This window comes from Choristoneura fumiferana, chromosome 14, assembly GCF_025370935.1.
Source record: "Choristoneura fumiferana chromosome 14, NRCan_CFum_1, whole genome shotgun sequence".
Classification (NCBI taxonomy): Eukaryota; Metazoa; Arthropoda; class Insecta; order Lepidoptera; family Tortricidae; genus Choristoneura; species Choristoneura fumiferana.
In genome coordinates, this window is record NC_133485.1 from 13,100,208 (window position 1) to 13,114,452 (window position 14,245).

Genomic DNA, 14,245 nt, shown 5'->3' on the forward strand with positions numbered 1-14,245 from the left:
CGTAAAACAGCCCGCTAATATAAATTCCTTCATAAAACCATATCTATCCATACTAATATTATAAAATGCGAAAGTGTGTTTGTGTGTTTGTCCGTCTTTCACGCTGTTAATGGAGCGACGGATCGACGTGATTTGGCATAGAGATATTTAGGCCCGAGAGGGACATAGGCTACTTTTTTATCCCGGAAAAATGCAACAGTTCCCGAGGGAACAGCGCGCGAACCGAATACCACGCGGGCGGAGCGCGGGGCAAAAAGCTAGTTTATTATAAAACCGCGATGAGTTTACCATTCGAAAGTACCGTTAGCACAGCAGTAGGTACATACTGAATAAATTTAATTCATAATCAAAGTTAGTCTATGATTACTCGTATGTTCACAGTTTGAATGCATGATAGAATGAAGATAATAGATTTACAAAGTACCTACATATATATGCTTTTCCATTCTAGTTATCGAAAATGTTCGTATTTATTCGTGCTCTCTCAATTAGCTTCAGTTTCCATCTTACAGTCGTTTTTGATCATAATCCATCATCATCATCAGCCCACAGCAGTCCACTGCTGGACATAGGCCTCTTCCATGGCGCGCCACAACACTCTGTCTTCAGCCCCTCGCATCTAGGGCATGGATACCGGTTTTCGGTATTACCGAAAAACCGGTATACCGGTCATTTTTTCCCCTCTTTTAATACCGGTTTTAAATATCTACAAAACCGGTTTTTCGGTATTTTGACTTGTGCTTAAAATAGTAATAGTCGACTTTAATTTCAAACAGGAAAGCACTTTTAATAACTTGTCTTCAGACTTATGGCTTTTGAAGTTACTTACCTCTTAATCTACTTTCAAATTTCAAACTTACCGCGCACAAGTTTGCTTTGTTTATTTGTAGTGTAAGCTTTCTCGAAGTTGGACCTACCTAACTGGACCGTTTGTCCCAGGTATACATAGTCGTCAACAACTTCGAGCGCAGAGCCCCCGACTATTGCGGGAGTTGGGACTACATGGAAATTAGTTAGACATGACTTTCGTCTTGCCCATGTTCATTTTTAGGCCAACTCGGTCGGAAACTGCTGAGGTCGGCGAGCATAGCACTGAAGTCTTCCATGGTCTCAGCCATGACTACAATATCGTTAACGAATCGAAGGCGAGTGAAGTACCCGCCATTAATGTTGATGCCTCGTCTTTCCAGTCCAGAACCTTAAAAGCATCCTCCAATGCAACGGTGAACAGTTTCGGAGCGATCACATCTCCTTGTCTGACTCCCCGCTGCAGAGGAATAGGCTTCGTGCTCTGGTCATGTAATCGGACGGACATAGTGGCGTTTTTGTACAGACACTAGACACTTCAACACTCCGATATACCGGTAGTCAACTGCACCGCTGGAGAAGCTGCATCACAGCCCAAGTCTCGATCGAATCGAAGGCTTTCTCGTAGTCCACAAATGCAAGGCAAAGGGGGAAGTTATACCCTTCGGTCTTCTGTATAACTGCCGCAACGTACATGTGGTCTACGGTACTATAGGTTTTCGGAAGCCGGCTTGTTCGGGAGAGCTGGAAATCGTCAAACCTGCTTGCGAGACGATTTGTGATGACCCTGAAAAACAGCTTGTAAACATGGCTCAGAAGTGAGATGGGTCTATAATTCTTCAGCAAGGTGTTATCACCTTTTTGAAGATGAGCACCACCACTGTCTTCTGTTCCATGCTTTCGGTGTTCCCCCTTGCGGAGGACGGAACTAAACGGCGTCTTGAGGTCCTTAAGGACTGGTTTACCACCCGCTTCAAGAGTTCGGCTGTAATTTCATCGTCACCGGGGCTTTGTCATTCTTAAGCTATTTGAGGGCCATACTAATCTCGTACAGGCTGACGTCTGGGATGTATTCGTGATAGTGTCGGGTTAATCTAGCCCTCGGTCTTTAGCTAGATTTTCGACGGGTGTTCGGGTTGTCGTGTCGCTATCCATTAAACCTCTCGTTTTCCCCCAACAGCTCAGGTTTGGATGAAATGATTCTGCCGTCGTCGGTCTTCAACTTCATTAACCGCTTTGACTTACAGACAGATCCCTGGTAAACACCTTAGAGCCTCTGATACGCTCAAATAGCCTTTTCAATGCTAATTTATTAGTATTAAATCGGCGTACATTAACACCACACAATTAAGCGTCACCAGAAGACTGTAGCAGCATCTCACGCCTCACCTCCATGAGCCTAAGGCCAGAGCGCGAGAGCTTATTGGTTCTAGTACGGCGGGTTTTGAAGAAGTTAGATCCGATCGTATGGACAGCTTCCACAAACCCGTCGTTGTAATCGTCCACGTCGCTACCTAGGCATTCGAAATGGTTTTGTTTGAGCTGAAGCTCTCGGGGTTTTGGAGCTGAGCTGGTCCGGGCGGAGCGAAGATTTCATCAGTAGAGACCTTACAAGCTTGAACTGGATATTTAATGAGCCTCGTACAAGCGAAGAGAAATTATGCGAAAATTTGGTTGGGAACTAATAATCGGTGAAACAATTTTCACCGAAGAATTAGAGAATCCAATTCCATATTATATAGTATTAGTTAACAATTAACAACTTAAGTTTTTTATTTAATATTGCTCATTAAAAGGGAAGTTTATTAATTGCTTTTCATGTATATTGTTATATTTTCAACAAAACAACAGACTTATACAGAAAGAAAGAAAAATAAAGGGAAAATTTGGAAAATACCGAAAAATTACCGAAATACCGGGATACCGGTTTTCAAAATTTGAATACCGGAATAATACCGGTATTGCCATCAAGCCCAATACCGCATAGCCCTACTCGCATCCAACCGCCGCCAGCGATCCTCTTAAGGTCATCCGTCCACCGTGCCTCAGGACGCCCTACACTACGTTTTCCCGTCCGTGGTCTCCATTCGAGGACTCGTCTGCTCCACCGTTCATCGGTCCTGCGACAGACGTGGCCAGCCCAACGCCACTTCAACGAACTAAGTAATTCTCTGAGCAACGTCGGTGACTTTCGTTCTTTGTCGAATTATGTGATTTCGGATTTTATCCTTCAAAGAAACCCCTAGCATTGCTCCCATAGCCCGCTGAGCGACCTTGAATCGTAGTTTTGGTATTTTACACTAAATAATAAAGTTCCAGAATAATGGATATCAAAATGTCACTAATTTATTACAATAATTGATTGACACTTGGACTGCCGTCGTATTCCGATTGAAATTCGACTTTTCCCGATGAAAGTACATTGTTCTTTATATCTGTATTTCCTATTATTTTAGTCAACTATACAAACAAACTTAAACCCAATAAAAATATCAAAAGTAAGTAAATAAAGAGTCTCAAGTCTACGGGCTACCAGCGCGGCAGAGAATGCCAACAGGACCCTAATAATGAGGCTACAATGATTATCCGTTCGTCCTTCCATCTGTCACGTCTTTTGACTATAATATAACTAATAATAATATTATAAATGCGAACTCTTTCTAAGAGTAGATTTTGTTTCTTCAGATTTTAGCGCGCTGGTGGATTCTTATTTCTCGAATATAATTAATCCGGCAGAAACTCAACAATATAATATTTTAGGACCAGAAATGCAAAAAAAAATAATCTACACCTCTTTTAAAAACTTTGCTTAGATAGAAAATACAAACTGAAATATAGATGCACAGAAAAACCAGAAAAATAAGACCATCACTGGGAATCGAACCCAGGTCCTCGGTATTCCGTACCGCGTGCTATACCGCTACACCACTGATGGTCAACGGTACAGACACGAATTTCCCCTATGCACCTCATATCTCAGCTTGTTTGTTTCTTATGTTAGCCACTTAAGCAGTGACGCTAGCGACATCTATACCGTAGCCCTCATCGAGAAACTTTTTTCGGCACTCCATTGGAACTAACCGCTCACCCGGACAAGAGATGTCGTTACTAAGCAATCAAATTAAGATTGTTTTTTTGGAATCTTTTTGTATTTTTTATTTAAATTCCAAATTTTAATTCCTAAATTAATTTAGGTTTTACGGGATGACCGTAAAAGTAAAAATTTGGAATTGAAATAAAAAATACAAAAAGATTCCAAAAAACCAATCTTAATTTGCTTAGATACGCGGAAAATTTGCAGTTATGTAGAGCCCCCTATTTATCTTCGATACAGTACAGAAATGTTCACACCTTGTTAAAATATCTATAACTCTGGATTGTTTTTTACTGGAAATCGTATAATCGTAATATATGTCGTCGTATGTATTGCTGCAAAGCTCCAATCGAATTTGAATGATAATTTTCGCAACTCGCATTCCAAATTCACCAAATTATTCATCACTTTCATATGTATTTTCACAGATTTGGCTACAAAAATAAGTCTTTTGACGAGAGCTACTATTAATGTAAGGGGCAAATTACATGAAGGCATAAATTAGGTAGAATATAACCCACCCTTGACTAGTGTAGATTACCTACTCGTATCTATGAAAAAGGAATCACGGTGCGCTCTATTTTTAATACGGTTTACGTTAGTATAATTTTGAAAGTTCTATTGTACTTTGAGCTTTGTATGCTGTTGGTAAATAAAGTTTCTATCTATCTATGTATAATAATCGTGTTCTGGATAATTATGTTGGTAAAGCCCATCAGCTTCAAGCGTCTATTTGCCGCAACTTTACTATCGGTAATAAACGTTTACGGAAATCAATTCGCGCTGCCGTGCCATAAATACGGTGACGTCATAAAACGCCATTTTGAATCTGTCGGGTTATGGGTCATTAAATTTTACATCTCACTTAATTTCCCTGTGTCTATAGAAATCTTATGGCCCTAAAATTCCTACTTGACGTATGCGTTCGGACCTATTGGTTCGGACAATATAGCTCATAATGTCGGTGTAATATCAAGAGGGGTATTTGGTTTCTTGTCGATGTAAAATAATAATAAGATACGTATTAAATATTGCTTGAATTAAAACAATAAAGAGAGCACCACACCCTGCTTATAGTACCACAGTTAAATTAATACAAACCACATTAAATAAATCAAAACCAATTCTACTGTTTTGATATTTTATAACCGCAAACAAATTTGACTTTGTTACGTTGAAATATAAAATAAGTTTATTATAATACAAACATAGTTGTCGGTTCGCTGACTGGATGCATGAGAAAGCGAAAAATGAAGATTCATACAACATAAAGGAAATGCGATGGATGGAACGGTAAAACGTAACTTTCGCTTCTTGCAAACGCAAACTATCATGCTAGTTCAATCAAAGCTCTTATTGTAAATCGTTCTAGAGCTAAAGTAAGTAATTCTATCAAAGCTACCTTTTAGTGACTAACTAATTTCTTTACATGCAGATATGACACAATGTAATGTTATAACCGCAACTAAATGGTCAAGTTTAGAACCCAATTAATTTACTTTAAATAAACTGGGGAGTTCAGTCACTGATTAAACGATTAAAAATTTAAATACCCTTTTTACTGAAAAGGGAAGGGAATTTTTTTACTGTCATAATATCAATTTTTTATAGGTTCAGACCTACAGTTTTTGCAGGTTCTATTAATTATATTTATAATTCAAATGAAAATTTGCAAAATATCATAAAATCTGTAAAACTGTATTTTACAAAAAAAAATTGTGACGCCCATACTGAGTGTATGAAAAAAACGTCACGAAACTGACATTTTTTTAAACTATCTGAATCGATTATGCTCTTGATTCTGAGTAGGAAAAACCATATTTTTCCCAAATTTGAAAAATAAAAATAGGTAAAGGTAAAGGTTTGTGAAAATGCCCAAATAGATAATCAGTTTCGATGGAAATAAAAATATGTGCAAAACTTGGGTAAGAAACATCTTTTATACCAAATAATATTTTTATAAACATTAAAAAATGTATCAAGAGCGGATAACTACTTCTGATAACCACCGCTCTCCTTCGGTAAATCATGTACGTAGTTGTTATTAGTTGATCCACATAATTTCCGCTGTAAAAAGAAGCTTTCACTATATGCCCCATAAAAGGGCTTTTAGCAAATTACCGTTCGGCGGACCATTAATTACCGGCAAGCGAATGTGGCAGGAGTTAACTTCGATCTTTTGACGGCCAGAGGGGCTAGCATGAACTCATAATTCAGGCTTAGAAAATGAACTGGGAAACACGGAAACTGCGGTCTTGCTAAAAATGTAAACTAAACAAAGTGACGTTTTAACAAGGATAAAGCTAGAAAAATATAATATAACCAGAAGGCAGGCAGCTATTTCCACCAACATTTGAGCCTGGTCATTCAGCGCGGAAACCCTGCCTGTCTATATCTTCTGGGAACTATGCCGCCGACTAACATTTTAACAGATATTTTTTGTTTTTTAATTTTCAAGTATTAGGTGTTTTTCGTTTTCAATACTGATTTAGTGTTTTCCCGTACTTTTGTTACTTACCTTTTTTTTATTGAGACGGGCAACGTACAAATTTGTCACATTAAGGGGCCATAGGGCAAAACATTAACTACCCAAAAAAAAATTTAGGACCTTTTTCTTATGTTATCTTATAATATAAAAAAAAGTTTTACAAAATATTTTAGTTTCAGTTGTTGTTCACTCTATAATTCGACTTTCCATTCCTTTTCCGGGTAATACTCGTGTTGCAGTTCATCCCAAAACTTCACTCGATTGTTTTCTGGTATTTTAACCATTTTTAATTTTTTCCCTATATTCAAAGCTTGAAGAGGAAATTGATTTACCAATGGATCCCAGCGAAGATTACCTAGACATTGATCATCGTCTTCTGGCGTTGGATTGCTGAAAAAAAGAAGTAATTAGTCTGCAACTTACAACGGATTTCCAAATATAACTTTTCAAATTGAATAACTGAATTGAGTAGGTAATTAGTAGCCAATTGGCTTCTTTATTACCAAAATATGGAATTTTACCAATATCCTAAAATAACTGATCAAATTAATTCATACATTTCTTACCCGTATTTAGCAAAATTCGTCCATAACCTCGCGATTTTCTTAATGAAGTGCCTTTCATTAGAAGCCGCAGCTCTATTGTAAACGTCATTTGGCAATTTACATTTGAATAGGTAGCAGATTTCATCCCCTAGCGTCGCGCCCGACAAATTCAAATCTCCTACCGAAGAATGCCAGCCCGCGTTCAGCGTACCTCTGTATGCGAACCTGTATAAGTAAACTTTGCTACACGACACTTCGGCGTGTAATCGCGCTTGCCGAATCAACGGATAAATAACTTGGTCTGACACGTATTTCGCGTACCGCCGCAAACTTCGCTCCCCGATCGTCCCATTCACAAAATAAAACTCCATTATTTTCCTAAGGATCTTTCTGTATCTCTTCGAGCTGTATTCATCCACCGCTCCTTCGAAGGGCACCAAATATTGGAAATTGTAATTTAAATACTTCAGAAGCTTTCTGTTTTCAACTAAGCCTTTCAATTTGTGAAGAGATTCCAAGTTCGTGTACCCTATCATTACGTCGGCGATGTTATTCGTCATACGGCTTTTGTATACATTAAGAGGCAATTTATGTACGAATGAATGTTTTTTTACTTTCTCGATAGTAGGTCCAAAGGAATTGATTAGACGCTGATTGTCCCTGACTTCGGTGCTGTCAAACAGATCTTGAGAGGCCGACATCAAATCTTTGCTCGACGCATTAATGAGAAGTTCATATAGTTTGGTCCGATTTAATTTATCAAAAGGCCCGTTCAAATTCCTGTACAATTTATTGGCAATTTCAAAACTATAGCTTCGGTAGTCGGCTGGTGAAAGCGCACTGCCACTTTGAATTATGACTCTTTTGTACAGATCGTCCGCTGCACTTGATATTAGTAACGACGCTACTAATGTTGCCGCTTTGCCTGATCCTAGCACAGTAACTGTACTTGAGTCCCCATTAAATTTATTGATATTATCTCGCACCCATTTAAGAGCTAATAAAATATCCTTAGCTCCCATGTTACCTGGAGCAAATTCATCTTCAGTGTTCAAAAACCCTAAGATATCGGTTCGATATGACACAGTAACTACGACAACGCCTTCGTTAATAAGGAAGTCTGGTCTTTGGAAGTCAGAAGATTCATGCAGCCAAACCATTACTGGATAGTAGGTGCTTTTGTTTTGTGAAAGTGGTGAATACACGCTGAGGCGTAGGCAATCATCTTCGAGTGTGGACCAACGCGTATCATTGATATGTGTGCTAAAGTTGCAACTGTTACAACTGAATGCGTCTTGCATTTTTGGCGGCTGAAATTAAAGTTTCAATTAAGTATAAAATATTATTTTTAATCCACAAAGTATCATAAATTCAAAAGTATTCATAATTTAAAAAAAAAGTACCTATTTCTACGTTAAAGATTTTATAAATAACAATTTAAAGATTATAATAAAAAGGACAAGTTTCAGGTAAAATACCATTTATTTATAATAACTTTCTAATAATAACTTAAAATGATTTAACTTAAAAAAAAATAACTATATACAAAAATTAAAATTAAATTAAAACTAACCTACTTACAAATAAAAAACCGTTATTAAATTAGATAAACGAAAACTACAAAGTATACATCTTTAAGATTTTCTGCTAGAGGCGATGACCCCAATAAGCTGGCAGCATTACCTCTCTGAACTGCTTTTGGTCTTTGGGAGAGGTAAGATTCAGCCCTAAGGTCACTGGAAACCAGAAATTAACTATGGTATGGAAACGTAAATATATCAAAATCAAAAAGAACTTGACGGCAAAAAATATAATTATGCTAATTATTTTTGTTAAGTTAATTTAGTTCCCAATCCGCATTGGGCCCGCGTGCGAACTACGGTCCAAGCCCTCTCATTCTGAGAGGAGGCCCTGAGCCCATCAGTGGGACGTACATAGGCTGGGATGATGATGATGATGATTTTTTCTTGTACTCAAATAATTTATTCAAATACCTACGTAGATGTTTGATTCAAAGTTAAATAACACACCTTAAATCGAAAAAGTCCGGTTGGAGGCTTGGCGTAAGGTATATTCCAAAAGGCAGCAAACGGTTTGTTGTCAAACAAAGTTAACAGTTTCCTTCCGATAATCACGACTCCCTCTGAATGGAAAACAACGTCCTCACCACAACTTCTAACAAACATCGAGAAAAAATTTAAATACAAAATTATTCGTAAAGATTTTGCTATAAGATATAGCATTGTTTTAACAAAAAATACATAATTATTCACAAGGCAAGATAAAGGTTACTGAATGAACTTCGAATATTCTCTACTTCGACGAAAAGATGCGTCATATAGCCTAAGTAAACTATATTAAAAAGCGTAGCAGTATTTTCTAAATATTGAACTGTGGAGTTCATAACATAACAACCTGTCATACCGCCTGAAAATTTCTTTTGTTGGCTAAAGAGTTGAAAATCGAGAAATAAGACATTATGAAAAGTTTCATTTACTTAAAAAAAATAGTGAAACTACATAGTAGAAGACGGTGAGGAAGATTTTTGTCTAATATAAATAAAAGATATAACGATATTAGGTACTTTAAGGGGCTGTTTCACCATCCATTGATTAGTGTTAACTGACGGTTAAATGTGATGCCGTCTCTATTTGTTTTGTTCGAATAGACGGAGACGGCATCACATTTAACCGTCAGTTAACACTAATCAATGGATGGTGAAACAGCCCCTAAATAGAACAATTATTTCCGACAAATGGTAAATATATTATCAAATTAATAACTTGATATTATTTATATGTTGACCAAGAAGGAAATTACAAACGAGGAGTGATTATTTTGCCAAGCTTTACGGCAGTCATAAAGATTAATTTTGATAATAACGGCCAGATATCTTCCGTTTAGTTAATAGTTGATTACTTGCAAAACATTTTGTCACTTTACGTCGACGATGTTGTGTTCACTTCAATTTAACGTTTTTTGTTTTCTCGTCGTCAGTGTTTACGCTGTGCAACCTTTAGTGGAAACTACTCATGGTGAGGTAGCGGGCAAAGTTATAAGGACTTTATTGAAAGATGTTGAATACTACGGCTTTTTAGGGATTCCCTATGCAATGCCGCCAGTCAACAGTTTAAGGTTTATGGTACGATGTTTGTTTGTGCTTTTAGTAAAACTAAAACTTCGAGTACTGTGAACTGTAACATTCAGAAATTACACCTTGACTTTTTTTAATTACAGCCCCCGCAACCCATCAAACCATGGAATAACGTCCTGAATGCTACAAGAGCAAAGCAGCCCTGCTTTCAATTTAGCAACGATGTCAAAAAAGGGCAACCCTTCAAGCATTATGGAGCCGAAGATTGCCTCTACCTCGATATTTTCACGCCGTCATTACATCAGAACAAGAACGCTATTATTATATTCCTACACAATACGCAATTCAGGTATTCATACAATAACAGAGATTACCGGCCCGATTTTTTCATCGAAGACGATGTCGCGATTGTCACAATAAATCATCGGTTGTCTTTGTTCGGATTCCTTTCACTGGAAGATGAGATTGTTCCTGGAAACGCAGGATTAAAAGACATCGTCGTAGCCTTAGAATGGGTAAAAAATAATGCAATATACTTCGGAGGTGATCCTAAACGAATTACTTTGATGGGGTCGCAGGGCGGCGCGGCAGCGATCGACCTACTCATACACTCTCGTGCAAACGAATTATTTCATTCAGCTATCTTGCAAAGTGGCACAGCGTGGAGCACTATGTACCTACAGGAAAACTCACAAGAGAGGGCATTTAGACTAGCTGAGCTGTTAGGAAGAAGTTATAGCAGCGCGAATCATGTTTTGGAGGCACTCAATGAAATTTCCCCTGCGGATTTACTAGGTCAAGAAACTGCTGCCAATCCTAAGGATTATTCCAAAGAGAATCAAAGAAGTTCGCTTACGTTCGGACCAGTAGTGGAAACGCGTCCGAATGGTCTAGTGACCGAGTACCCGGAGCGCGCCAATAAAACAAGCATGCCTGTTATGATTGGATATAACTCCCGCGAGGGTTTGGAAGCATCTCTGCAGTATCTCATCGAGCCGAAGTATTTGAGTTTTCTCGAGAAAGACTTTCCTTTGCTGATGCCGCTGCGACTTGGTTATAAATTCGATCCTCTCGGCAGTCGCTATTACGACGCGGTGAAAGATGTAAAGAAATTTTACTTCCCCGGCGGTAAAGTTAAGATTAGTAGTGTGCCAGAGTACGTGACTTACATGGGAGACGTGCTAACCGCGTACGCTGTCGACGCCATGGCAGGAAAATACGCGAATATATCTTCGAGTTCGGTGTTTTATTACCAATTTGACTATTACAGCGAATTGAGTGAGAATAAAAATAATTTATTGAAGCTGACGGCCGTTCAGGAGGGGACGTGGGGTGCCGCCTCCGGGGACGAGTTGTGTTACCTGTTCGTGTGTCCTAGCTTAAAGGCTAAATATAAGAAGTATTTTCGACAACAATCAGAAGAATACGAGATCTCGAGGGGGTTGGTGACACTGTGGAGTAATTTCGCGAAATACGGGTAAATGATTCTTCTTCTCAGTTCTCTCGCTTAAGTAATTAAAGTATAAACAACTCACCCATTTTGCTATAGTTAAAAACTCTTTCCACAACGTTCTAACATCTATACATCTATACATATAATAAAGCTGAAGAGGGTCGAAAGTCTGTACATGGAAGATATTTGAAAAAAAGTTGTCTGGGGATACTTAGAATCGATAACAGAACACGTTCCAACAGTTTTTAGAATTTTTGTCTGTTTGTCTGTTTATCTGTTTGTCGTTTATTTGACCGCGCATCACGTGAGAACGGCTGAACGGATTTTTATGCAAACTTTACTAATCTGACGAGAAAATCCCCGGCCAGGTTATAGGCTACAAAAATTCGACCCTTAGGGTATAAAAATTCAACCCTTAACCCATTCGATTCGATTGAGTTAAGTTTCCACCTTCAAGTTTTCAAATACGTGCTATGACTATCAAGTACCCTGATAAACTAACAGATGGCGCTGAAATTAATAAAGTTGTGACTCGAGTAAGCCACTGAGGAAGGATTTTGCCAAATTAACTGTAAGTTTAAAAGAGGGAGTACGGATATCAACAAATTTAATTGAATAATTTAATTGATTTACTAATACGACTAAAATTGAACGACAATAAAGTAATTGCCACACATTGCAATGCCATCTTTTGGAGAACTGGGTAAACAGTAAGTAATGGAGTAAACTAATAAAAAAGAGTTTACTTACATAGTTACTTACTTTTTTAGCATTAGAAAAAGGGTAAACAATCTTGACGAGTCTTTTTATTGAAAAACGTTTTAAAAAACAGTTGCTACTACTTTTATGATACCAAAAGCATATATTATATCCTTGCTAATTGTTACTATTTGTTGTGACTTATTTGCAAAAGTTTTTTTCAATATAAAGACACATCAAGATCGCTTGCCTTCTTTCTAATGCTAAAAAAAAGAAGTATAAGTAATGGTAAAATCAACACACATATCAACACGCGTACGAGTATAAGTATCGCTATCGAGTACCCTGCTACACTAACAGATGGCGCTGATTTAGCCAAACTAAGTTTAAAAGAGGGTGTACGGATATCAAGAAATTTAACTGAATAGGTAATTGATTAAATAATACAACAAAAATAAATGAATTGCCACACATTTCACAGTGCCATCTTATGGAGAACTATGAAACAAACGAGTTAACATAGTTACGTAGTGGTTACATCAACACTCATATTCAACACGCGTATAATTAATTAATAGAAAAATGTCATAAATTATTCCTAATTTATTTATATCCGGAATACGAAAATTCGGCGAAGAACTAGGGTCACTGACATAGCTCGAAAAATTATATGCAAGTTGAAGTGGCAATTGGCAGGCCACATCGCTCGAAGAACAGATATTCATTATTATTCATTGGGGGAGAAGTCCTCGAGGAGCGGCGACCGGAAGACGAAGCGTTGGCAGGCCTCCCTCCAGGTAGAATGACGACATTGTGAGACTTGCGGGAAACCGGTGGATGCAAGTGGCGAGTTGTCGTTCATTGTAATTTATAATTTATTTGTATTGTAATATTATTGATTATATGTAGGTACGTTAGTCTGTAAGGTATTTATTGTATGGGCCAAGTTGCCCGAAATAAATGGATTTATTAAGAGTATTATTATTGTGGCGTTGTAAGGGGTAGGCCTTTTTCGATCAGTGGACCTCTTCCGGCTGATGATGACGAATTATATCGCATCCATATTCATACGTATTGCCTCTTTTAAGCACTTAATAATGGTCACGAAGGTGAGTACTTAAAAAAAAAACATTTTTCTCTTTCTTTTGCGGAGTAAATTTACATTACAACGATTTCGGATTTGGGACTCGCATTTTATAGGCGTTACCATGCCTTCCCGAAAAAAACGAATCGACTACCAGGGGCACGGCACGGTCTCAGGAGTCTGAGGAAGACCGCGATGGGAGACTCAGTGCCGCTCTAGCCGGGCAGGCCGCAATCTTTGAGATCACTCGATGTAGGAAAAAAGTAAGCGAAGAATAAAAATCTTATTTCTTGAGCAATTTAGATGTGAAACTTGGTGATCATGATCAGATTTTTCAGTTGATTGTTTAGCTGTAGTTTGAAGGGATTTTTCGAAAATTCCAAGAAACGGACAATGCGGGACATTAACTTCATTCCTATCGAGTATTGTGTAAATATAAAAATCTACGCAGACGAAGTCGCGGGCAAAAGCTAGTACAAAAATAAAATCAAAAATATATTTTAGAAGCATTAACTTAAAGTACGGCTTTCTGGAAGCTTCAAAACTTTCCATCTCATTAAATCGTCTTTTCTATTCGGCCAGAAAGTTTTAGGGCTCCCGATATGATTTATTCTAATTATGTGTCATTTGCAGACATCCAACACCAAAGGACGCGACGGAAAGCTTCAACTGGCCCCGGTACAACACTGAAACAAAAGAATATCTCTACATTGGCAAACAATTTGAAGTGAGACGTAACCCAATCAATACCCGATTCCGATTCTGGGACCAATTCCTCCAGAAATGGGGGCGGAGAGCTGTGAACGGAGTCATTTCCGAAGCGGCAAATAAAGACGAACTCTGACGCGATTGTTTTATTATGTCAATGAAAGTTTTGCTTTTTATGATAAATATTGTTCACGAAGTAACGGTTTATAGTGATTATTTAGTATAATACAAACCAATAAAATTAAATAAACAACTAGATAGCGTGAGTAAACA

The 14,245-nt window shown here is 37.9% G+C and overlaps 3 protein-coding genes across 4 annotated transcripts in view; 2 read left to right on the forward strand and 1 right to left on the reverse strand.

Moving 5' to 3' along the window:
• Aldh-III (Aldehyde dehydrogenase type III) overlaps positions 1-14,245 on the forward strand; it is an 88,412-nt gene that overhangs the window by 12,181 nt on the left and 61,986 nt on the right. The gene's annotated exons all lie outside the window — the stretch shown is intronic.
• Positions 6,581-9,201, reverse strand: LOC141434915 (juvenile hormone esterase-like). The gene is made up of 3 exons (XM_074097403.1): positions 8,965-9,201; positions 6,956-8,244; positions 6,581-6,779 (listed from the first exon to the last, which is right to left on the reverse strand). The coding sequence occupies exons 1-3, from the start codon at positions 9,175-9,177 to the stop codon at positions 6,581-6,583; spliced, it is 1,701 nt and encodes a 566-aa protein (XP_073953504.1). The 5' UTR covers positions 9,178-9,201.
• Positions 9,812-14,188, forward strand: LOC141434678 (juvenile hormone esterase-like). 2 transcript variants are annotated; one of them, XM_074097106.1, is made up of 3 exons: positions 9,812-10,076; positions 10,172-11,505; positions 13,898-14,188. In XM_074097106.1, the coding sequence occupies exons 1-3, from the start codon at positions 9,885-9,887 to the stop codon at positions 14,106-14,108; spliced, it is 1,737 nt and encodes a 578-aa protein (XP_073953207.1). In that variant the 5' UTR covers positions 9,812-9,884; the 3' UTR covers positions 14,109-14,188. The 2 variants fall into 2 exon arrangements, with proteins under 2 accessions (XP_073953207.1, XP_073953208.1); XM_074097107.1 differs by having other exon boundaries at positions 9,880-9,969.